At 37.9% G+C, this 27,279-nt stretch overlaps 1 protein-coding gene across 4 annotated transcripts in view; it reads right to left on the bottom strand.

Moving 5' to 3' along the window:
- Positions 1 to 27,279, bottom strand: part of SDK1 (sidekick cell adhesion molecule 1) — a 418,908-nt gene that overhangs the window by 207,217 nt on the left and 184,412 nt on the right. For all 4 annotated transcript variants that reach the window (XM_040591242.1, XM_040591243.1, XM_040591241.1 and 1 more), the window contains one exon: positions 7,660 to 7,793. In XM_040591242.1, the coding sequence (XP_040447176.1) occupies positions 7,660 to 7,793 (134 nt within the window). The remainder of the gene's footprint in view (positions 1 to 7,659; positions 7,794 to 27,279) is intronic.

Below are 27,279 nucleotides of genomic sequence, written 5' to 3'. Positions count from 1 at the left end.
ATAAATAAAGGGTTTAGGAGACAACCCAGGATTTTGAGTGTAATTCCAGATCTCTTGCAGACACAAAACCCCAAACCTTATAAACAGACAAGTGTAACAAGAAGCTGTGTTAAAATAATGTTAGATTACAGAAACTTTAGCATTTGCCATTTTTTCAGAGCAGTATGCATAATGTATGTACATATGCCAAAGAAACACACACTCGGCTCGTGTGCATTTCCCTTGCATCACCAGCCAGCGATGAGTGCCCACAACAGGGCTGCTGTGCTGCATTTGTCAGAAAAGGAACTACTCTTGCTATAAACCATGTACTTCAAACTATCGCATTTGTTGATGCAACACGATGAAAAAAAAAAAATTAAGTGCCAGATATTTAAGCATGCTTTACGGTGATTTTGGCTGTTTAAGTTAGCTACAATAGTAAGACTGAAAAAAAAGTCTTGCAGAAAGTTTATTGCCTTTCCATCACAAAAACTACTAGCAGAGGAGACACCAGTTGCCTAGGACAGAGGCTGCAGCAGATGCAGAAGTGCACAATGTGTGGCAGTAAGTATTATCAAAAATAGTCCAGAGGACAAAAGAATTCGAGATCAACCAATATTTCTGCTATTTATCAGAAAGAACAGTGACAGAATATTTGGGTGAAGCCAAAGAAAAGCTCAAGATGCCATAGAGGTTTCTTGGCTCATTTTTCCTGCAGCTTCACAATCTATCATTGCAACCACAGGTTTCCCTTTCTATCACTACAGTTCGAAGTGAGGAAAGTTTTCCTTTAAGGAGAAGGTAGGTAGAGAAATACAGAAAAGATCTGGCTGAAGCTTTTTTTTTTAAAAAAAAAGCCAAAACCAACAATGAAATTCGGAGTTCAAGAATGCTGTTAAGTCCTGAACATCATCTGTTATTTCTTTGTAATGCATATAAAATAATTCTATACTGCAATACAGTATCCGTTTTGCAGTAGATAATAGGGTAAACCATTGAGAAAACAGCCTCCTCTGAAATTCCTAGCTCTGGATAAAGCTTAAACTAACACTTGTTCCAATATATCAAAAGCAAATGTTTAACACTAACTCAATTCAGTCCTTTTTGTTAGAGCTATAATTGTTATTAAAATGCATTTAACTTCAATATATACATATATCTCTCTCTCTCTAAAGCATGGTTAAGTTATACTCATCCTATTCTCAATAGAATAGATTTCTCAATAATACTTCTCAAAAATAAATTATCAATAAGAAACAAAGATCCCTATTAAAAAAATTATGTCCTTTGGTAATAGAGCAGACTGGAGCTACAACTGAAGAAAAAGCATTAAGAGACAGTATTTTACCAGGGTGTTAAAGATGGCATTTACACAGAATTTATTCTTAAGTTCAGTTTTAAACCCCAAACACTTTTACAGTCTCCTTCAAATTAACATCCTGGATAACAAAAGAATGTTAAGTGACCATCAAAGCAAAAGGCACATGTTTTACTCATCAAACTCCACATGGCACAACCACTGAGGGGCAGGGGGTATCCTTCCTGGAAATCCTGCTTGACAAAGAAAAAGCAAAACCTGGGTAGAAAATGGGAATGGGAAAGAAATGTCATTATTTCAAAAAGTGACTTAAAACCAGTGCACATCGGGCTGAGCTGTTCTGTGTCAGACTTCCCTCATATTCGGTCAGAGCCTCAGGCAATCACAGACAATCATGGCACAGAAATGTAGTTTTATGTCATCCCATGTTCCTCCTCTTTCCCCCATCAAAAAAAAACCCAAAAGCATAAAAGCAGCATAATTAAATCACTAATTTACCCTCAACAACCCTGACCCAGAGAGGCTAAAAGTAGTAAATTCCCTTGGCATGAACTAAAAACAGCCTGACAAGTTTACAGAGCTTGCGTGAATTTGACCTCAGAATAGAAGTACCTATTCCCCAGGGGTGCCAGCCCATGTCTTTTTTTTTTTTCCCTGCCTACACCTGAAAGCTGGAACTAGCTATGAAAAATTCATGCAGCGGTATGCTTCAGACATATCCACGAAGGATCCTCAACATCTGCTGACTTCAACAAACCTTGATGGTTAATACAAAAAATTATGTTAGTGAAATGCCTCTTCCAGAGAGCAAAATGTCTGCTCAGAATCTTCTGCAAACTCATCTTCTTACCAAACGTGACAGAAGGATGTCAAAAATAATATTCTACCAAATACACTGACAAGTAACATGGCACTTTTTCCCCCACTTCCTTTCCTAACAATGTAAAGAATATTTCCTTTTTATAGACACTGAAAATGACCTAAACATCTCATGCTATCATGAGAACCTTTCTTTGTAATAGAAAAACAAACAAAAACTTTCAGTGCAAAATCAGTACCGAGAGCCTCAAATAGGACTCTTCCCCTCTGTAAAATTCATGCTTTGATATGTTAAACTGAAAAACAAAATAGGCACCAACTGGAGACAAACAGGGTCTATTTAGCCTCACATCAATGTCTGCTGTAACCAAATAAAATTCTTCTTGTTGCAAGCAGAAGCTGAGCAAAACAACATGACACCCTTGTATTTTAAATTAATTGCAATGCAACCAAGCCAGGAGTTTAATTTTCAGCCCCCAACTTTTTTTTTTTTTTTTTTACTATTTTTTTTTAAGCATTGCCAGTGCTCAAGGGAAAAAATTTATCTTTGTTAAATGATAATTGGCTTTATTATCTTTGACTCTTCAGAAATGCTGGCTGGCAAGGTTTGTAAAATTTTCATCAATCTTGTTTTCTGTTTTTACAAACCCTGCATCAGAAAAAGACGTCAGTCTGCAGAACACTCTGTATCTCCTAGTGTTATGAATAGGTCTTGAGACTATCTAATTTACTAATAAATCTATTGAAGCAACATGCATCACAATATTTCACAGCTTAACAACAAGGTCCAGACACAAGGCCCTGAATTGCAGTTCCAGACGATTAGCGCTGCAAAACCAATTGAAGCAAGAGCATCTAAGCTGTCAGAGCAGCTTACACATACCCACCTTTTGCAAACTTGCCATTTAAATCATTTACTGGGGGACACTTTCCCAAATTTTTCCTAAAATACTCCAACTCAACTCAGAAGTAGCAGTACATACTGTTGAAAGTTTCTAAGACTGGGGCAATGGTGCTCATGTTTACAGCATTGCATTGAAGTTAATAATAGAAAAATCTCAGCAGGGCTTTGCAAACTTCTTCTAAAGTGGCACTGGAGTCTTGCCATGTCATCATGCAACAAAGTGACAAGGACACGCATTGCGTACATAGTGGGAAGTACCACAGCCAGCTCCTTACAGCAATAAAAAACTCCCTATGAATCTCCCCCACCCCCCCAAGAAAAAAACCCCACTTCTTAAACTCTTGAAATATATACTAGAAATCCTTATGGTTTCATTAAGAAGTTGATTTTCTGTTTGGTTCTTTTGTGTGTGTGTGGGGGGGTTTTGTTGTTGTTGGTTGGGGTCCCCCCCCCGCCAAGTTCCATGCTACAACCATAAGAGGTCTGGCGCAGTTTCAGAGAAATGTAGCTGATACACAGAATACGGCCTTCTAGGAAGAGTTTTACGATGGCCTTACTTTAATGAACACTACAATCTTTAAGTGTCCTGCCAAGACTGGCAAGATCAAAAGCATGTTGCTTTATTCCCCTGACAAGCCAGAGTCTTTAGGAAGAGATCTGAGCATCCGTGCTGCAGCGTATATCTGCCTGTGAGAGAACAGGCACGAAAGAAAAAGCCTAAAGAATTAAGGTTCCATTTAAGATACCATCAAATCTATCGTTAAATAGATGGAAACAGAAAGGAACATTAAGGATTTCCCTTTTTTTTTTTTTTTTATCGAAAGTGGTATTTACATCCAAGGAGCTTGCAACAGCTTCAGCGATAGATTGATTCTCACACCTCTCTGGTCAAGTTAGGAAGTTCCAGAAATGGAGTTAATACTGATAGCCTCTGAAAAAGCAATTGCGAATTCTCAACAGGGAGTAAGTGACGTATGTGAGTAAAAAAAGCAAACTGAGTTTTGTTACTATTTCTGTTGCCAAACTCTAGATTTTCAGACTTTCCAATTTTCCTAGCCAAAATGTTGTGTTATTTACATGAAAGCTGGGACATATGGTTAAAAAAAAAAAAAAAAAAAAAAAGCCAAGATTTTCATTAGCTTAGTATACAGCTCAAGTGATTTTAAGACATTTGAAATTTAGGACTAATTTATGACATCTCATACTAATTTCAGATGTGACGTTATTCCCAATATGCTGCCTGTTGGACATCATTTTTATTTTACCAGAGCCTGTCACCTCAGAGATGATCTAATCCTCTTGAAACCAGTGGGAACTTGTCCACTTGAAAGAAATAGCCATTGTTTTCGAGCACAGTTGGACTGTACCTCGTGCTGTGACCTGGACTTTCAAATTAAGATGCATGCCTTTAGAGGGCAGACATGCAGAACACCATGTTTAACCAAGCTAGGGGCTCAGTTGCTCGGGAAAAATAGTGCTCGATATCTGGATCTTCTCACAGAGTGACCATATCTAGTGGCCAACACAGCTTCAGTGCAAAGCATATTTAAGGAATGCATACTGGGTACATATCCGAAAAACACCAAGATGTTCTAAAGAGCTGTTAATTTTCATTAAACCCAGGCATTGCCATGCCTACGTTTTCAATGTCTGACTAACCTCAGAATGTAGAGAAAAGCAAACCTAAGCTCAGAAGAAGCAATGCTGACAAGCTAGAAGGCTTTTGTTTGAAGGTTTTCCAACTTCCATGCATCATGTTTGTAACCAGGGGGTGATGGGTAGATGTAAGACTTCATGCTGCTTGGGACTCAATGAACTATCGGTTAGATTGACAGGAAAGAAAATATCTTTACCTTTAGTACTCAGAGCCCTACTAGAGAATGTATCATGACTGGGGCATTTAGACTGTATTTTTTAAACATGTTCAACATCTTCAAATCTTCTTACTCAATATGTATCAAATGTAGTTATTATTGAAGGACAGTTTAGTGTCTTTTCCAGACGTTGCTCAAACTCCATTTATTTTCAGCTGCAATTCAACATTGACTTTAATCTGCAATATAAGGCCCTATAACTCATCTCCTGCTTAGCTCAGGGCTATTCCTTCCTCCTACTCTCAGTCTCGTATTTTGGACTAGAGCAGGACAGCTTACAGCTTTCTCAGCTCTTAGGCTGATTCTGCAAACGTGCTTTTCCTACAGGCTGCAGCAAGTCTGACACCGATATCCTTCAAGGAATAACAAGCTATGAATATCTAACATTGTTCTCAATGGATGACTGCTCTGGGAATTATCTCTAAATTTTTTTTTCTTTTTGCCCTCAATAAAAGTGGCAATATGCATGCTGAATCATGCAGCAAGGTTGTACTCAATAATTAATATATAATCCACTCCCACAGAGATTGGATATTCCACTTTCCTTGTGGTTTATTTGATTTTGATTAAACCTTTTTTAAATTTTATACATGTCCTAATGGAAAATGACAAGCGTCATCACTCTTAACATCTGATAAAATTCAGACAGTGACAATTCAATGTGACATCTTCCATACCTGGATGTACCTTTAACAACCTGTTTCCAACCACTTGCTGGAATTCTTTATTACTCTTCCAAAATAAATCATTTTTCTGCAACCACTCTCTGCATATTTCTTCAGGACTATGTTTTTCTTGATTATTTTCTGTTACTGGACCTAAAAGGTTTGTTTACTTCTATCTAAAGTATCACATACATTTCTTCCTCAGATCAAAGTTCAGAATTACCACATTAATCTCATTTTCTTTGCAGACACTGTGTTGCCTTATGGCCAAGGACTTTCTTCAACATACACAACGCATTAATAATCCCAGATATCAAAACAACAATTTAGAAAACTTATTGGCTAATCTTAATTTTAACAACTAAATCCATTTTTGGCTTTGCATCTTGCCTCATTCTTCATTTTCATTTATCCATTTAGTTTTTCCTATTTTATCCATTTAATCTTTCCTATTTTTCCACATTCCAGACAGACTGCATTCATGGTATTAAGTCTGTATGCATTTTCAAGTGTTTTCTTTTCCATATGCCTGCACTACCTTCTGCTTTGCATAGCACTTGTTATGCATGCATGATCACAGACTACTTCTAGCATTAATTAAGATATGAAATTAAAGTGGGAAGTACATTATTGGTCACACATTACAAACAATATAAATTTGCTTTAAAAATGAAATTACTAAAGTGTTAGCAAACCTCTTTATACTGTCAGAAATAATAATGTTTACAATCTACATGCCACAGTACAGCCAGAATTCACAAGTGGATTTGGAATAATATTTCCACTTCAGAAAGATATGCATAAAGCCCTGGAAAAGTTCATTTAGTTCATAAATGTATCTGGAAGAAAACCCAGGTTTGTCTCTTCTGCCGCCTGTTGCTCCATACAGCTTCTTACCTACAGCCCACAGTGACCCCAAACCCACTGGTAGGGCTTCCATTCTTTAAGAACAGCTTTCCTTTAAATCTGATTAGCAATTTTAGCAGAAAAGTTGTATTTGCTTAGAAATTAAATGTTTCACAGGGACACAATGTTTTTGATGAACTTCTGTCAAAAATAAGCATATTTCCAAAAGCAATTTCCTAGACTTCCTGCCCAGAAACCCGGACCCCCAAGTTTTGTTTTTATGAGGAAACAAGCCATAGGGATTGCCCCAAATCTAATGGTATCCAAGATCAAGAGATCTCGGGCATCTCATCGTGCAGACCGATCTAGAGCTGAGGGTCTCACATAATCTAGAAGCCCAAACCATAAGAGTAGCCTGTCAGTAGAACTACGAGTGTCATCAACAATTTACTCTCAGTCATCTCTTCGTTTCTACAATCACAAATAGACCTCTTCACATTCACACAGCTAACATACCCCTGCCTCGCTGCTACATTAAAAACATCTTTACCAAACACCCTCAGAAAAGGAGTCAAACCATTCTACATGTTTAGAAAATTAATGTTTTATACAAACACAGTTACAGAATGTTTTACAGTGGTTTACACATGCACATTAGTATACTTGGTGTGCAGTCACCTTTTTGACCCCATTTGCTCTGCTGCTTTTCCCTCCCCTTTGCCGTAAAATCTACTTGTGGAATACCTCTGTAATGGTAGGTGTGTTAATACAATTTGCACAATGTAAAATAATAAGTAATAACAATGAAATGCATGTTCCCTGGGACTCTGTGATAACTCCAAGTAAAAATAATGCCATAGACTGGGAATAGACTCATTAATAAAATTGCACTCAGAAGAGTGACTTGTTTACTTACGTACAATGGAAAACAATACATTATAAACCCCTGCATTAAAAAGAAATTATGATCACAACTTCACAACAAACAGCGAGGGATATCATCATGTACCTGCCTTGCACAAAATAAATGATCAGACAAAAGGCTCTGAGGGTGATTTGTCGAGGACGTATACTCTCCTCGGTCACTTACTGCACAAGGAGTACAATATGCTCCAAACCAAGCAGGAGAATATGACCTCTTTCAAAGATCCAATCCTTTGTAAGCAAGGCTCTTTTTATTAGAGCACACTTTAGTGAATACTGTCTGCAACCTCAGTATAACAGCATATTATCCAGATTTTGGATACTCACTTGCTACGCTGAGATGAATAAACGGACTTGTCTTGTTCTCCCCATTCTTTTCATTGACCGCCTGAACGTAGTAGCCTCCTGCATCGGTCACTGATGTTGCAAGGATCACCAGCTGATTCTCAAGTGTGATGGCTCTATTTAGGAAAGAGAAAGATGGCACTGAAACCAGAAGAATGGTACCCACTAGGCAAAACCCATACAACACTTCAGACTTTACTGACTGATACAATATTCATTGGTCACCCAAATCAAGATGTGGGGGAATCAAAACCAGCCTGATTTCAAACACGTTCACAAGTAATACTTCAGATCTTTGATGCCTCTAAGACTTTTCGCTGTTTAGATCGTGTAAAATGTTTACGGGGGACATACAGAAAGCTACAATGTATGAAACCAGAACAGTTCAAATGAAGTTACACGAGAAACAGCAAATGACAACAGAGTCCAATAGCCTGCAAACTGCATCATCATGGGCTAACGACAGTCCTGGCAACCATCAGTATGCTGCAAAGTCAGTTTTATTGAAAACCTTCTCAAGAAGTGAAAGCCAGCCTATTGAAGACTGACGCTCAGGGAATAACAACACATAGTTTAGCAGGGGAAAAAACAAGTAAAAATCAAAGCAGAACCTCAGAAGGCAAACTTCCTGTATTTATAGTGTCGCTAATTATTACAACATCAGAGCCGAGAACATTGCCAAGCTACAGCCTAATTGATATACACAGACGGTCTGTGTATAGATACGTAGGGAAGAGTTTTTGTTTAATCTAAAGCAGGTAGGAAAGCACAACCCTGTAGTTTGCACTGGTGTAGGCCTGAAGGAGTCAATAAATGTCATTGTATAACACAAGTCTATTCTTGCTTAGGGCTGCTCCATAACAAATGTCTCTATAAACTCCATTGTAGGCAGCATTACCCACTTGCACTGCAGTAGGGCTGGTTACTGTGCATTTTACATGTATTAGGTGGTCTTTTCTTGACTATAAGAGATAAAGTTTAATCTAGAGATAACACGTAAAAATTTAAGGGCTTAACTGAACAGGACGCAGGAGGCTCAAAACCCAGATAAGAATAAAAGAGCACATAAAGTTCCAGAGAAAGCCTGTGGAGCAAAGAGCTGACACTAATGCACACCAGGACAGGCACAAACTTGGAAATCAATGCAAGACTTGAAGCAAGAAACTCCTACCTTCATGCCTATTACTTGATGAGAAGCCACACTGAGTTCAGCTGTGCTATTAGTCCTATCCTTGAGCAAGAGGTTGAAGCAACACATAAAATTATTATACAGGATTAAACAAGTTCATACATCAATGGGCCTTAAAATGTCAGTGCTAAGTCAAAGTATTTGTACCACTAATGAACCGGTGATGAACACTCCTGCATGTCTTCCTCTTGTTTTGGAATGGTGTGGTTAACGTTGATAATTCACAACTATTTTGCTTTTGAAAAAGCATTTAAAGCAGTAGGAGAAATCACACGTTCCTATCCACACAGCATACTCCTTTTTATACGTAGGAGGGGGCATAGAAAAATCAGTGAGAACAGAACAGTATTCAAAGGCTGTGTCTATTTTATTCATATCCCTTCAATTTTCCAATGTGGATTTATGAACTCCTGTAAAGCTATCAGTGAACCACAGAATCATTTCGGTTGCAAAAGATCTTTAAGATCGCAGAGACCAACCATCAGCCCAGCACTGCCCAGCCCCAACTAAGCCACATCCCCAGGCGCCGCACCTACATGTCTTTTAAATACCTTCAAGCACGGCAACACCACCACCTCCCTGGGCAGCCAGTTCCAGTGCTTGGCAAGCCTTCCAGTTAAAATTTTCCTAAATCTAAACCCCCTGGCACAACTTGAGGCCGTTTGCTCTTGCCCTGTCGCTTGTTCCCTGGGCGCAGAGACTGACCCCCCCTGCCCACAGCCCCTGTCAGGCAGCTGGAGGGAGCGATCAGGTCCCCCCCGAGCCCCCTGCTCTCCAGGCTGACCTCCCCCAGCTGTTCCTCCTAAGACTTGTGCTCTAGACCCCAATAAATAAGTATATAAGGCTATATTTTCAGCTCCGAAATCAATCATCACACATCAGCTAAAGATCCTGTTTACATTATCTTTATTGACAGTTTTTATTATAAAAACTACTAAAAAAAAATCACAGTATGATTTTTTTTTGCTTTATTCAACGAACCTGTACTAGCTTAATTGGGTTAGAAAATTAATCAAAGAAACTGTGATAGATTTACAGAGTGGGGATATAAAATGCAATTAATATGACATTTGATAAAGCAAATAAAGATAAAATTCCAACAAAGTGCTAATAATTGAATATTAAAAGACAATGAGATTTACATTCATTTCTACTTCAGTTCTATAGAAAGCAGCATTAGAAAGATTATTTAAAAACACTGAAAGATATTTCAAACTGCTTTGATGCCAGTGCAACTGCACCCAGAGTTTTAAAGGTGATCTTTAAATACTGGTGAGATGCATGCTGTTACTACCTGTATTAAATTGGCTGGAAATTTTGACATTTAAATCATTACATTCATTATATACTAGTCAAGACTAGAGGGAATTAAAATGTATTTAGTAAGAAGATTGTTTAAAATGAAGTGACTTACACAAGTATTTATTGGAATGTGAACAAATTTGTGAGTGAAATTAAGTAAATTTTCAAGATTAAATAAATATTAGCACATCACTGATAGGAAAAGATCAGTGCAAAAGGGCTAAACGTTGTGAATTACATGTCCAAATTAGTGCAAAAAGTTTGATATTAATTTGTATAGAGAAAAAGACAGGAAAACAAAGCAACTACTGAAGACAACTTTTTGGGGTCATCAATTACATCACATAAATTTTAAATTTAAAACCCCAAAATGAGTTACTGATATCTTAATAGTTCTGTGGGAAAAACAGCATTTGAATTTCATTAACTAAAGAGAGGTACAGAGCAAGACATGAGTCTTCACAGGCTGCAGATTATGGGAGTGTTATTTAGATCAAGCATGAGCCTCATGCATCAGCAAAATCAATTAGTCACATTTTAAGGACTCATTAATTCCAATATTTCTAAGCCATCTGAAGATTCACGCCCCAGCCCTTACCAGGGTTGCAGCCACTTTTTGCACAACAGCTGCACAGAGCACTCTAAAATGGGCTTCACATGTATTCCCGGGTTTGTTTTAGTTGTTTGTTTTTTTTCCTTTGTATGATAACTTCTAAATTATGACAGCACCACCCTAATGTTCCAAGGAAAATCGGATTCCAGGCTGCTCAGTTTACCTGCATATTTGAGGAAGACAACTGCAGCAGGTGGAATGGACCTGTCAGTGATTCATACCCAGCATCAAATGCATGAAAAATATAAATATTGCTTTTTAAAGCAATATCGAATTTAACTCAAGCTAACATTTTCAAGATGGGAACAACCAGCAAGTAAACTAAGCAGACAGATCCTTCGGGATTTCTTAAGCGTTGGGAAAGGAGCAGTTTAAATCATACGTTTTAATAAAAGAATTTTTAAAGTTTCTCTGGAGCTCAGTAGAAGCCTGTCGGGAACCACAGCTAATATACAAACAGCAACATAAATGCCTGCGAGTGGTAGGCAGTTATAACAGTCAGTTCAGTATTACGATGTCCTACAAGCATTTCAGTGACACCTTCACTACAGAAGCAGCCAGAGACCAGAACAGATGGATCTCAAAGCTTTTGAAACTACAAGCTACATTTATGACATGCTGCCTAAACAAAGGCTATGGCCTGACAGGATGGGATAAGGCAGCGATGATGGAGACAAGTCATTTTACATACCCAGTTCTTCTAAGTATCCAAACATGTACGCAGGCACCTAATGAGATTTTCATCACTTCCATTTATTGCAGCCAGAATTCAGCAGTTAGAAACACACTGGGATTTTTAACTGCAGCCTTCCAAATTGTCCAAGTACTATAAAAAAATATCTGGAGCAAATGATCTCTAAGTTTGATCTAAAGCTTCTGGAAATTATTCTGTTAACATCAGCGAAACATGAATCAGACCTTTAGAAGTAAAAGGAATTTTCCAAAGGGGATATCATTATTAAGGCATTTAAGACACAGTTTTTGGAGTTAAACAAATTTTTCCTGCGCTGAAAACTGCATCATTTAGTAAAATGTCGCAAATGAACTGTTCAGTATCTTAAATAGGTGGATTTCCATTAATAATGGTTTTTAATGCTAAAATACTAAAATCTACTCTCCGAGTGGATCTTTGTTAGGTTATTAGTCTACCAGATTACACAATAAATACATAGTACTAGGTTATAAAAACATCATAAAACGAAAATCAGAGAGTAACCTGATTAGACTTTCTCTTAGAGGGCTGCCATCTGCTCATGAACCAGCGTGCGATATTTTAGCACAAAGACCCTCATAAAGCCTCTTTTCCAATATTATCTCCAGCTAATACGAGTATCAATCCCTCTTTACAAGACATTTTTAACTGGAAAACCTCTGTTCATCTTTTAGAAACTTTTGTCCACGTTACACAGCAGGCACCAATCTTCCTCCACAACTAACAGTGATGTTAATAGAAACGGGAGAGATTAGAGTTATAACAGTGTAATTAACGGAAGACTTCCCCCATGGATTTCCCCTTTCGGAAAAACATACAGATACACTGCATTTAAAAACAGCTGTTCAAGTGAAATCCTGACTCAGAGTAGTGCATGCATGGCTTAACAGAGTGAGCATTTCACCACCCATGTGTCTTCCAATTCTGATGGGGCATTATTAATCAAAATTATTTAAATATGTGTCTCCCATGAACAGTCTGTGTTTTCGGGACGCAATCACAGAGCAACATGCCCATAGCGACAAAGCACTAAGAGCTGTGACTGGATGCCAGTTTCACAAAACTGAAATCTAGATTTCAGGTTCCAGATATGTTGTTACTGCAAATCCACCATCTACTAATGACAATTTTATACTGACACAGCCACTGAATATTAAGTATAACTACACAACTGAATGCCTTGATTTTACAATCACTGCTAGTTTATACTGCTGTTTCTCTAGCTATGCCATGGCACATGTGTTTCTGGGAAGTGACCAGAATTTCTAGTCACGAAAGCATCCCAAGATGACACAAGAATAATGAAGGCAGTCCTAATTGCCAGGCAGAGGCCAAACACTATCATGGAACGAAGGATCACTAGCTGTCAACAGGTTTAGCAGATACATTTCCAGGAGAAAATGAGAGCAGTGGCAGAATTTCCATGTTTTAAGCTTGGCTTACCTATTCTCTGGAACTAGTTTCGGAGTTTGCAAGGTCTTGGTTTGACAAGGTTATAGACACTGTTCTCCACGCTTGTTCACAAATACATTACACAAAACCTGTTTCATGTAAAGCAAGTGTAAGCCTGGAATGGAAGTGGATGAAAAACCATACTTGACAAATCATCAGTAATCCACTACCTGACTGGAAAGTTTTATCAGGTAGAAACCCACAGGGTCTGTCTTTGGCCTGGCATTATCTAATGTTTTCATAGGTGTTTGTTGACTGAATATAGATTTCACTACTAAACCTGCAGATAAAAGTTCCAAAGACTCTGCAAAAGAGAATTAGAATTCCAAATGCAGAAGACCTGTTCAAGCCTCTCCACAAGCCTGAGGTTTGCAGTTCGATAAACAAGTTCAAAATGTTGTATTTCAGAAGGAATAACTGACTGCAAAACAGACAAACCTCACAAGAGAGTGAGAACAGCAGCACTGTTGGAAAATTTAGGAAATAACTATGTTTCTCGCCCAGTGTGGCTTACGCTCAGTTTTGGCTACTGGATTTAAACACGTGGGCTAGTCAAGAATAATAAAAATAAAAAACAAAACCAGAACTACATCAGAACAATTCACCGCCCTTGCCTCCAACCACCCAACCCCAAGAAGTGAACTAGAAAACACGACACACAGAAAAACAGTCAAAACCCCCAAAAAATTGTCACAAGTGTCTTCATATGTGTACAGAACTGTTACCAAAAAAAAGTATCTGAGATTTAGGTAGAATCATCAATTATTGAGTCTTGTTATAAAAATCTTAGCAGTTCACCCTCGGAAAAGCTTATTTTTAGCCTTTGGAGACAGAGGCTCCCAGATAGGATGTTCAGATGAATTCTCCCAAACATATTTAAAAACCATGCTCATATCAAGCAATTACTGGTCTACAGATTAAAAAACCCACAAAACAAAACCCAAGATAATCACTACATGACTGAGCACGAAAGATGTTTGCCATGAGAGACAATGCTACCAATCCAGAAGCAAGCAATTACAGTAACAAACTAAGGAATAATATTCTTAAGTGCACTACTTATGTCCAAATGTATTTTTTCTACACCCCCACCCCCCACTCCCTGGTTTTCAGCAGCTTTAATTCTTATTTAATACAACTTAATTATTATCGCACAATGCCACTCCTTTGTTTTTTATCATTACATTTTAAGCAATGAGGCTTAGTACAGCTGATACAAGAACCTGTGTGTGCTTAAATCACGGCTCTGGGGTGTTATCTTACTGAACCACACCAATGTGTGCTACTCCAGCAACAGCAGTTCTCAAACTAGAAGAAAAATCCAGACTTTCAAGACAAAATATACATCTCTGTCAACAACAGACCAAAGACTTAGAATAAAATAAGTCAATTTTCTCCAGTCTCCTCTTCTTATAAAGCTCTGAATGCATTCAAGATATTTGTAAACAGGGTATCTCTTTCCCTCTGTCTCCAGTTTATCATATAATCAACACATTGAACTCCACTTGCGACATCACTATCTGTTGCTATGGCCATAGCTAGCAACCACTGGAAAGAAGAATAGTGGATTTTTTTTTAATATAAATGGGTTATTTAAACAAAACATTGCAGATTAAAAGTATCATAGGTTGTTGATCTACGCAGCTGGCTGACTTCACTGATGGTAAACACAAAGACTATTTGTAATCATTTGGGATTTTATAGTTCAATTTTCAGATACAGACAGATATGAATATTGCTCCACTTTATATTTCTCCTGGACTGATTATTCAAGGTGCTGTCATTTTTATATTCTTTTTTAAACACTTTTATTCCCCCCCCCCCCCCCCCCGCTTCACTGTGGAAGGAAAACTTCTGTTATTAAATTATAACTTCACTTCTGATGAAACACGTCAGCATAATGGTACGTGGTATAGTGGTTTGTAGTGCAGTATTAAAGGGCCTCCTGTTGAATACTGTATCTTTGCTGAAATACATTTACTTTTATTCTGTAGTATAAGGCATGACTGAACTGCACTTACTATAAAACAAATTAACAGTGGCACAGTCCTGTCACAGGGCAATGCACTGAAGAGATAATTGACTATACAACAATGACAAAGAAAACTAAAACCCCTTAACAACATATTTAACAGAGATATTTAGATGCGCCACAACTGTGCCTACTTAGATGCTCCCAACCTCTTCTCATGCATGTTCCTGAACCTGCCTCAGCACCATCTCTGCCATTTTATTCCTGAATCCCACACATATCTTGTTCAAAACCACCTCAATTTTCACACAGGTGCATCTGAAAATAAGATTTGCCAGAGCTGCTGCTGTATGAGTATCTAGTCTCAGGGACTCAAAAACCTGTATCAAAGTAACTGAAGTATCCATTCAGTTTGGAAATAAAATTTCATCTCTCAGACAGGTCAGTGCATATCGCTAATATATTTGGTCAGTTTTCTCAGTTGAAAGAAGTCCTTCTTCAGCAGCTAAACACATGCACATCAATACATCCAGAACTGCCACACTGAGTACAGAGAGCACTGACAGAAATCATCTGGCTATATGAACAATACCTAACGGCAGCTGCATAGCGGAGAAGGTAAAACAGCCACACACACATGGAAGACCTCAAGAGGACAGCACCTGCAAGGACTGTACATTACCGCTCAACCCAAAGGCTTGTTTTTCCTTCCAGTGCCAGAAACACCTACACCCATCTTACAAACACTACATCCAAACCAGCCCTACAAGGGAGAAGAACAGTAGTGAACTAGCCGCTCAACACCTTTAAGTTGACTAACTTAATTAACAAAATGTGAGTATACTGAAATAAACAGGAGACTTTCAAAAATCTGTAGAACCATAACTAATTCCACAATTGTTTTGAGGAGTAGCAGGAAATGTTACACTCCAGAACCAACAGTCTATAAGTCCATTAGATTTCAGATGCATTACTTCTCCTTTAAATAGCACCAAATCTTTAATCTCCTCTAATAGTACCAAAGAGTATCAACTGACCCGAGCATCAGCCTCTGCTGCTGCCCTAGTGCAGTGGTTCTGGGGAGAGCACTTTATTTAGACGAGTTTTACTATGAAAGATAATTAAACATTTATTGGCTGGAACAATACAACAGCTACCACTACCCAGGTACAGTACTGCCGTTTGCCTAGATTAGCATTTGTGTTACGGCTGCAAATTCATTGTACAGTATTATTATACAGTATCTTAGGTTTGCTGTCTACATCAAAATAGGGATTTTGTGTAGTTATTTCTACTCAGACACCACTAAGACATATACTACTGCTATGCAGCACAAGCTGCACAGGCCCGGGAGCCACGTTTATCCAGGTTTCGCCAGTGATGTGTAGCCTTGGGTGAGTTATTTAGCCTTTCAGTCTGCATGGCTTGCCAAGAGAGAAAAAGGATAATACATGTATGTATTTCTTTTTACACTGAAAAATTTATCTAGAGGCTTAAATAGTTAATATCTCTAGCACTCAAAAGATGCAGAGGATTATGTCAGTGCTAAATCTTAATACTCTTTACTTCCTCTCTTGCATTTCAGTTTGACTATCAGACATTTTGTTGACTTCAGGTAAAGCAGCATCTTGCTTTCCAATTTTCAACTGCTTTATCATCTCCTGAACTATACACACCATGCAGGTGAGCACTGCTTTCCAAACACTAGTCTTCTAGTAACGCATGGTATTGCACTACTACTTTCAGCAGAATCCCCTCATAACGAGTACAGATGCATTTAGTAACAAACACATCTACCACGGACTCTGTAAAATCCTGGTTATTATTGTGGAAGAAATTTCAAGTCAGTCAATCACAGACTTTCTTACTTTTTTAACACCATCAATGCAAACATTTCAAAGCCCTTCAAGTTAGTGAAAATAAAACATGAAGAAAACACTAATAAAAAAAACAAATAAGGAGAACTTCAGCAGAAGTTTAAAAGGAAGTAGTAACTCCCTATTTCTATTATAAACAGGCCATGCAGTGACATAAAAGCAAAGTTAGGTTTGATAAATTCAACTATATGCTGAACGTACATATGAAGCCAAACACTGGAAATCTTGGAATAAAAAGAAAACTGCATGAACATTACAGCAGTATTTTGTGTTATGGTTTCTACTCAAACATGATTTTCTGTCAATACTGTGTGAAACAAGGCACAGTAAATAACTGGAAAATATTGCTCTATCAATAGCATTTTACCTGTTTGGTTAGGTATTCGCTACTAGTCAGAAATAATACAGGCTGAAAATTTTTCAGCAAGGAGAAACACCTCTTTCCAGTAAGCGAGGCAAACCTACACAAAGCTGTTGGCTGTGTAGCAAAGCTACAGAATTCTAAAAGGTGGAAAGCAAAGTTATGAGAGGGTTTATGCAAGAGATTGAGAAGATAAACAACATTATATCTAAACCACCCCTTTCCCAGACAAAGTAATACTACCTATATTGAAGGCTATGAAACTTCAATGCGAACTTTAGCATCTTTTAAAATAAAGTGTCCTGGAAGATAGCCTTTAGGCATTCAGAACCATAGCTCCCCTTTGGGATCCATTTGTATGTTGTATTGGAAACAAAATTGCAGCCCTTGATTCCAGAACTCATAAAAAACACTTCACTGGCCAAGTAAAATGTAAATAACGCCTGAGTGAAGAGGCAGCAGACCATACAGATATTTTTGATTTCAGCTTGGGAGGGTTTTTTTTTTCAGCCAAAACCAAGACAACAGGTAACCTGTCAACTACAGTTATTTTGAAAATTACTTGAAATCAATACATGGGTGTGTTTGTATGACTTACTGCTTATTTGACTTCTGAGTCTAACGACACACATTTCCTGGAGGCAGAGCAGCGACATGTATTCAGGACTCCTGGTGTAAAGCTTAAAGAAGCCAGAAGGCCAAAGCTTGTACAGTAAATCTTGCCAGTCCTCTGGTAGAGTGACAACAACTTCTCCTTTAGAAAGAGCCCCATAAGTAAGTGACACAAAAGGCAGAAAATTCCAGCTCCCTCCCTTCCAATACTGAGGCTACGAGCACACGTTCCCTCTAATGAAGCGCAACACGCAGCATGCATCTGAGAGACTGCCTTGTTTACATTTGCTGGATGATCCATAAACACTATGCTTACTGAGCAGGCAAATGAAACCCTGAAGTGCCAGTAGAAGCAGTTTGGTTTCTTTGATTTTATGGCTACAATATGCTTTGCAGAGCATTTTTATTTTCAGTGCTGAAGAAACACTCAGCTATGAGTTACACAGCAAAAGGACTCACAAATCCTGGGAAAGACGCATGCGTATTACCAGCCTCGTTTATGTTTCCGGGGTTGCGAACAGAATGCTCAACATCTTGCTGAGGCAAGTAATTCTACATAATAGTTAGACCAGAACAGAAAACCTCTGATGCCCCCAAAGTCTTTGCTGCAATCTGTCTTCACATATTTATCTCCTCTCTTGCAGACATTTCTGCTGCAGAGGTTTTAGGGATTTGCTCCTGCAACGCAGCAAAATGCTGCTCCCTGCGATTCCCCTCATCTGGAGAAGAGGTGCTATTACTGAGTTAATGGACAGTAGACACAACAGTTCCATCACCTTCAGTTACTGACTCTTTTTATCCCCTTCGCCCTGTAATGAGGATCTCTACTTGCTCACATTTACACAACGGCAGCATCAGCTATCCTCTAATCCTGCAACACATTAAAATGGAAAGATAGATGCAGGAAAACATTAAAAAGTCCTTATCACTTGGCTGCAGAGGTATAAACTTAAAATAGGAGATTGTTTTTCTGGAGAAAACAAATAAATACATTTACTTAATTTTCTTCTTAAGCAATCCTTATGAGCGTTGAAAGGATGCTTTGATTATTACTGTAAAGATAAACAATGAAACGTTCCATTATATCTTACCGAGGTTAGATAGAAACAAATTCAATTCCTTCCTGTACATGTTTTTCCCAGGTGCATTAACACACTTCTTTACATTCAAGAACCAAGTTTTATTACAAGCTGAGTGTGTAGGGAACAGGGAGATAGGGAAAGAAAACAGAATGAACAGAATACTAATGAGAAAGAAAAAAATGCAACCCTGACAGCCAATCCCTTTAATTAGACAGACGTTTACATTTTTAACTTCCAAGTTCTTAATCCTGTTACTGAACTCAGAATGTGGAAAATAGAAAAAATGCTCAAACAATCCCTGCAGGCTACTTTGCTAAAGGAAAGGTGAAAATTAACCTCTTAACTCCTAAGATGAAAATATTGTACAAAAGAATGACAAAAAAGGGTTGTACAAGAGCCTAAGCACTGAAGCCATGACAGTGACATCCAAACTTCAGAATCAAATCTTGAAAACAGAGTTAACTGATAGGAGAGACTGAACAAGACAGTCACACAGAGCAGTTAGGTAGACTTCTTTTCTTCCCTGTATTCTAGAATAAACTAGGAGTTAAAACATATATTTGGGTATACTGCAGCCCTTCCTGAATCTTGTAAAAGAATCAGAAAAATTACCATCTGCAACCAGTTTTATTAACTTTAGTAACAATAAAGAAACAGAAAGACAGCTTCTTGCAGGTTTGTAGCACTTAAGATGAATTCTCATTTGTTGGTAGGAATCTTTATACAAAGGACAGAAATAAGTTCAGCTGGTACCCTAGTTTTGGGGTAGTAAAAGCGCATTGTGCGAGTGCTTAATATTTAACCCAGAACAGGAGCTAAACAGGTGCCCAGGGATTGTAACTTTTCTTAAAGCTAAAACAATTAGTCAGGAACGCAGGCCCACAGTTAATAAGTACAAGTCTACACTTCAGCTCAGTACAGTCTCTGTGAAGTTAGAGACACTACTGGGGAAAAGAAAATCATGGCATGGCTCATTTCTAATTGCATCCTTGTGAACAGGAACGAGCGGAGGAGAGGGCACACATCCACACTAAAACACACAGATACGCATCTCGGGAGATGTGTCAGAGCTGCTGCTTGATTGATCCCTCTGTCAACTCAAGTTCTTCCTTCAGCTCATTCAGCAGCCTGAGTTTTTGAAGTAGACACTTTATTCTGTCCCCTGGTGCCTCAAATGAGCTCGGAGCACCGACACAAAAGTAGGGATTGTTATAATCACAGAATCAAGTTTTAAGACCTAATACTGCTCTATAAATAATTCCAGCATTCTCAGTTTAGATGACTTCACTCAAAAGGGCATAAGCATAACACATACACTTTCCTCTCTCTTTACTCATCACTACAGAGTGGCAACTGGAAAAGAATACTTGAGAAGAGAATGCGAGTTAAGCTCGCAAGAGCAGAAGTGGCACCAACACCACTAACACCATCTCACTGGTTTCCCTCCTAAAGCAGCAGAAAGACTGTCAGTTTAGAGGAACTTCTCATTCCAATAGCACTAGAAACTGAAGGAAAAAACTCTCCATCAAAATTGAACACTTCAGTAATGGAAATTTTTTTTCTGTGTTCCTATTGCCACTCAGAAGTGTAATCTCTGATGCCTCAAGGATGTATCAAAATTATATTTATTGGTAAACTCTATGGCAAGAAAAACATCAGTATAAAACATTTTCATAAGAAACAACTCCCTTCCCCCCATATAAAGCAGCTGTGGGTTTCCTAGGGTTGCTGAGCCACCCGAAATCCTCCTCCTCCACCCCCACCATTTTTTTCTGCTACACATGCTTCAGCCCATGAGAGTGGTAACTATAAATGCACAGCCCACGCTGCTCAGAGCACGTTACACGAACCAATGCTGAGACAAACAGCCAGCGAACCCACTTATGGGACCTTGCAGCAGTATGTAAAAGGATAATATTAAGATGACCTGTGAATACAGATGAGCAAATTCCCAAACTCTGAATTTCGATGTTTTTTTTGCTTTAAACCATATTTCATCCACTTAATGTAGATTTAAAATAGGGCCTTGGGACTGCTTTCAACTAAGAATGTACTTTAAGAAACAAAGGACATAAAGCATTTGCTAAAACACAATTGTAATTCTACATGCCTAACATTTCCACATTCCCATTATTTTCTGCAAACATTTACTTGTAGTACCAACAAATGTAAAATTATGCATGTTTGTTGTTCAACTGAAATTACCTGACAGGGTAAAATGGTGCAGAGGCCAACTAGTCAGCATTAAACCAACAGCTGCTCTATTGCACCATACTACTGGAGCACAAATACAGCCTGCATAGCAAAGCGGAGCCTGACCCTGGGAAGACAAACACACTATTTTGAGTAGCAGAACTAACAAGGCCTTTTCTCTCACAAGCTGCATCTTATACCCCTAAATTTTCACACCATCGTTAAATATATATATATATTCAGGCAGCACCATTATCTTCTTCAACACTAACCCTACTATGCAACCAAATCTCCCCACCATCAGCAAAACCAAAATAACCCAACCAAAAACACAATTCAAGCAGTACCACTATCTTCTTTAGCACTGACCATAAAGCCTCACTGCCCTCTTTCGCTGCCTCCAGCCACAAAATGTTCTAGAAGACTTCCCATTCTGCCTTCAATCCTCTCTCAATCAGGCTTTTGGTTTTCCAGCAGTCAGCCCAAACCTTCAGAGCTCTGGCGGAATTCCTCCACCTCTCCTGACTGTGTAGCCAAGCAAGTGGCAGCACCTGCAGCTCATTTGGAGATAACTATGAGCTGATGAACCCAACCCAGCTCAGCTGTGCCCAGCTGGCAGCAGGATTTCTAGCAGCAGGGTAGCTAACCCAACATCCGACTCCCACAAAGACTGTGGGAACTCCTACTTGTACCCTCTGTTCAGTGGGACTAATTTTGTCCGACAGATTTGGAAGAAACAGGAGGCAGATGTGGACAATCAGAACAAACTACTAGGTAAGCTTTAGACTTCTAGGAGGAACCTTTGTAAATGTGTCTACATTGTGCCAGATCCCATTTATTTCTTCATGGCTGTACTACTTTGTACAGCATTGCATTGACTCTTGTAAACAATAATTTATCTTCTCATGACAAATTCCAGTTCTCCCATCATCTCAGAGTAGAAAAATCCGGAACAAAACTCCATGCTTGTATGATTTTTTGGGTTTTTTTTGTTTTTTTCATGTCTGGATATGGGTTCACATAAACTTGTGATTCCAGGAGAGAAATAGATATATATGTATAAATGTGTATTGAATATACCTCTTTATATATTATATATTTATAGAACAGATTTATAGGAAGGTGTATATATCTATAGATACTCTCTACCTATATTACAACACCTGTAATATTCTGTATCTACAAGACAAGGTTCTGTTTGGAGGTTTGAGCTACAGAATCTAAGCTATTGTTAATTAAAAATGACACTACTCATATTTTACTCTAGCCCTTTTATTAGTGTCTTCACACTGACTGTGTTCCATTCTTTAGTCAGTTGCTTCAACAACTCCAGGGAGAAGAAAAGTGTGCTGCTGTTGAGGATATGCCTGCTCACCTATTTAAGCTTTGCTTCCAACAGTCAAGTAAGTCGCAGGGAAGTGGAAGGTTAAAAACTTTGCATTTCATCTCTACCAAAACAGTAAAAGAAAAATGAGATTGCTGAATAGCTGACAATAACTGCAGAATCAACACAGCAGTGACCTGCCTATAAGCTGCAAAGGGCAAAACCAAGGCATCTGCTTAAAAGCTTATACCGACTGTGGGATAAAAAGAGTAAGGAATATAACAATAAAGCATAATTATTACTAGAGCTATAATTATGGCATTATTCTTTGGTGTATTCAATGCTGTGCACATTAAATGTTGTACACTGTGAATATTTAATGATTATATGCTTACTCGGAGACCGTAATGTCCTTAAAATACAAGTATTTTTCATATATTAAAAAGAAATTACACATAATTTTTGTCCTAAGGATCTGCAGTTGAAATAGATGGACAACGTTCTATCAGTCTTCTGCAAATTTAAGTCTCAAAGCTCTGGAAACTGTGCATGTTTACAGCCACCACATATCAATTTGCAGTACTTTTTGAAACAATAATCCACCGTCTTGACCTCAAGAAAACAAAATGTAACCTCAGAGTGGTCCATTGTGGCTATGGTCTGTATTATCATCTGTAAGAATTACCAATAAATAGCTACTTCTAATTACTCTGGTTGTAGCAGGTCTCAGAGAAGTCTAAAAAACTTTGGATACATGCAAACGTTCTTCAGTAGTAACGAACAAAAGATAAATTTCTGCAATATGAAATAGCAGGAAGCATGATTCAGTAAGTGTCTAAACAGAGTAGTTTCTACTAAACCACTTTTCTATTAACCGTGCACCCAGCAGCCCTATAAAGAAGGCAGATTTTAGTATGCAATGTACTATAATAGGGACCAGACATACAGTTTTCAGTGTGGTATAAAGATACAGGCAAAAAATGGTTATACTTTTCTAGTATGCATTGACGCTTTAGCACAGTAAATATTGGCAATGGATTTATTACATTCTGTGCATTGCATCCTGACCTGAATGGAGAATGCTACAACTTGATGTATCTGGTTTTTATACTAGGAAAGACTGATATTTTAAAATAGCTTATTTCAATTTTTTTTTGTCAACACTTTGGGCTGTTGTAAGATTACTAATGGTTTTGCTCAGAATTTGACTTTTTCCAAATACTAACCTTTGAATCACTGCAAACTCAAAACAGAATGAACATCTTCCAAGGCTGCTGGTTGGCACATCTTGCAGATCTTAAAAATTATTTCATTTTAGCAGTGAACTGCTGATAACTCTTGTCAAAGTACAATTTTCCAGTTTTCCATCGTTTTCTTAGTCACTTCTGGCAGACCAGACTTACAACTTCCAAGGCGGTATCAATAGCCTTGCCGAAATTAAGATGTGTGACATCTGCTGCTGCACTCGTATCTACAAAGCCTGCTACCAAACTGCCAAAAGGTTCAACACAATCCATTTCTGATACATATATATATGTATATGTTCTTAAATGACCTTTCTTTATTGTTTAGAAGATTAGATTTACTTACTTTCATTGCTTATTAGAGTATTTTTCCAGGAATGAGAGGTAAGCTGGCTGACATTTAATTTCCAGCTTTTTTCCCCTTCCTAAAAATAGGCATGACATTTCCTGCTGTTTTGCATCCCAAGCTCGCATTCTGCATTCATTCCCCAAGGTAACTGCTAACAATTCCAAAATTGTTCAGTAGGTTCTCTATGTAACCTAGATAAACTTCACCTGGCCCATTGATTAAGAAATAAAATTTAAGGTATGACATCAAGTAAGAGGGATAATCATATATGTAATAAAGATGAAATACTGCTTGTTTTCAAAAGCACGGTCATGTTCTCATGTTTTTTATTATTATTTATTTCCAATTTATTACCCCAGCAACACTGAATGCTCTATCATTCTAGCAGACTGGAGAGCACTTCTGATGCTCAGGATATGGTTTGCGGCCTTGAAAAGATATTGAGTTAAACAGAAAATTGATATGAAGTAAATTAAGCCTCTCAAAGCATGCCTTTTTCAAAGTGAAGCTAAATCATGTTTGATTATGCTTCCCTGCACCTCCATGGCTTCAGCATCTCGGGGAGCAACCCAGCGATGGGCGCTCTGAGTGAGCATTTGCCTTTTGCTCTTTGTTGCATCTGCTCACAAGTCCCATCTGTACGACTCCAGTCATCCAACAGAAATCCCAAGGCAAACCCCTGACTCGGGGAGCTCCTGGGAAAGTAATCTAGAAGCTTGCTAGTGTAGCTGCTAGAAAGAAGAGATTTCTTCATCTCGTAACACTCCAAATCAGGACGGAGGGAATGAAGAACACTAAAACCAGAGTTTTCTGCGTGTCCTGGGTGATGCCAGAAGATCGGAACACACCAGGACCCATGTCTGGAAGCCAGACTCTCTTTCCCTGCTCTAGAAAGCATGGGGAAGGAGGGAGAGAGGTGAAGAAGATTTCTGATTGTTTTCTGCAGTTACTGTATGACAGGAGAACATGACAAAAAATGTGTTCCTTTGCATTGCCTGGGGTTCCTTGCCCATCGATTTCTTGTTCTTAAACTAAAAAAAGCCAGTTGATGCTCTCTTTTAGAGTTATAAAAACATTGATAAACTTCTGTTGTAGCTATATGCAGACAAGGACAGCAGCATAGCAGGAACACAGCCACCCAGAACACCTGAGTAAATTATATACTAAATATTAATGCAAATTCCACATGCAGATAATTATTCAGTAGAATTACATAACTAATTAAAGTAACTAAACACGTGTAAAGAGGCCATTTAGACAAACCTAGTTTTTTGTAGAATTTCTTCCAATGACATTCAATAATGTTTCAAGTGCACTAGGCCCAGGAACAGAAATCGTTTTGTGTTAAGGGAAGGATGTTGAGCACGGCACTGAAGAGGAATTTTATTTGCAAAGCCTCTCCATTTCCTGGTCAGCTCTGATATCTGGAGTCACAAAAGCGGCATTTTGTTTGGTAGATAGGTATTTGCAACACAATGAATGATTTAACATTTTCTAACAGTAGTATTTGTAGTATTCGATGTTAGGCCATTACATGGCCTTCTGGCACTTGATATTTAAAGGCCTGCAGATATTTGTGGAATATTTTGCATATTACTTTGTAATGTGTGTACTGTTCATAAATATGTATTACTTGGTGCAGTGTGTGTACCATTCATAAAAGTTTAACAGATCTAAGCATTACCTTAAGAAGCACAAGAATTGTATACATATTTATGAGCACATATATACTATCCTTGTAAATATATTCGTAAATTAAAAGGAATTAGAATGGAAAATGGATTTTTCTAATCATACCTTTGACAAAGTAATGGCATCATTATCCTTCCTACAATACGTAACTATAGAATATCACACTTTCAATTATATATCTTCACTGTTTGTTTCTTTAAAAATTTTCTTATACCTGACCAAACTGCATAAATGGTATTTTACAACTCTAAAAAAACCTACTAATTTGAGAATATAGTGCTCTAAAAATATCTCTGTTATCAGCGTTTTCCAGGAAGTAGATGTAAAAAAGGAGAACTAATTCTTATATTATGCAGTATACTGATATGAAATCTATTTGATTAAAAATATAGAATTTTTTTTCACCAAGCCATGCATTTGATTTGTCTCCTTCCCCTCAATTTTGAAACTAACAGCTCCAACCTGTTGCTTCATTCCAGCCTTTTCTATGCCTCCGAGTCTAACAAAAAAGATCTATAGCCACCGAAAATACCCTGTTTGTTACTATGCAGCATACCATTGCCACTCAGAACTTCAAAGCATCAAGACAGACCGAATTGGGATCCTTCTTTTTCAAAAGCACTGGCTCCGTGAGATAAGAAAATCTTCATTAGCTGCTTGCTTTATGGAGATGATGAATCAATTAAGCAATTCTAAATCCACGCAACGAAGGGCAGTAATATGAATATATACACTAGATAACTAGCAGTTGTAAAACTCATAAAACTTTCCACGGTTTAGATACTGCTGATATTAGAATTGGTTGTATGATAACTTTTTGTTTACTGCAGTCTTTGCAGTTTGACTTTTATTGAATAGCAATGGTGTATGGCCATAATCCAGGCTGCTTGTTTTGTCCTTCAAGATGCTTTCAAAAAGAAGGATTTGGATGAGTGTTTTTTATTTTCAATGAAATATTTCACAGATGAGAAAAATTCAAAAGATGTATGGTAAACATTTGCATTCCATAGAAAGCATCTCATGTGATAAGACCGTTCTTAGTTTCCATAAGTGGAAGCATTCCAATTCACTTTCTGGTGTTTGCAATTGAGCTGCTGAAAAGATAGTACTCAAAGAATCTTACTGCAGGAAATAAATTTAAACAGTTCATTTTCTGGAAGGGCTTGAATAAGTAGGTTTTTTTAAGCATTTATTCTTTAAAATTACTTAGCTTAATACACTCGATGCCACTGTTCTGTTGTTCCCCTTTTAAATTTATTTTTAGCACCAATATACAAACAAAGCATTATGACTATAAAAAACACAGGCTGGTGTAACTTGGAATTAAGAAAATGCAGTGTTAACAGGGGCAAATGGGAAGCTATTATTTTTAAGTCACACACATAAAATATGCAGAAGAAAAGCAGGTTGCATTAGATAAGTTTGAATTTAGATATGATACTGCAGTTCTCAACAGCATTTTACAATACGTTAGCTTTAATTAATACAACAGTATGGTGGAATGACTAGAAATCTCAAGGTGAAATAGCAACTCCATCCAAAGCTATGTGTAATACTGCAGAAGTTATCCTACTTGATGAGAGTGAAGCCCCATCTAGAAAAAAATATGTCTTTGCAAACTTTTTCTC

Source organism: Falco naumanni, chromosome 4 (assembly GCF_017639655.2).
Source record: "Falco naumanni isolate bFalNau1 chromosome 4, bFalNau1.pat, whole genome shotgun sequence".
In the NCBI taxonomy this organism is placed as follows: domain Eukaryota; kingdom Metazoa; phylum Chordata; class Aves; order Falconiformes; family Falconidae; genus Falco; species Falco naumanni.
This window is presented reverse-complemented; position numbering and strand designations above follow the sequence as displayed.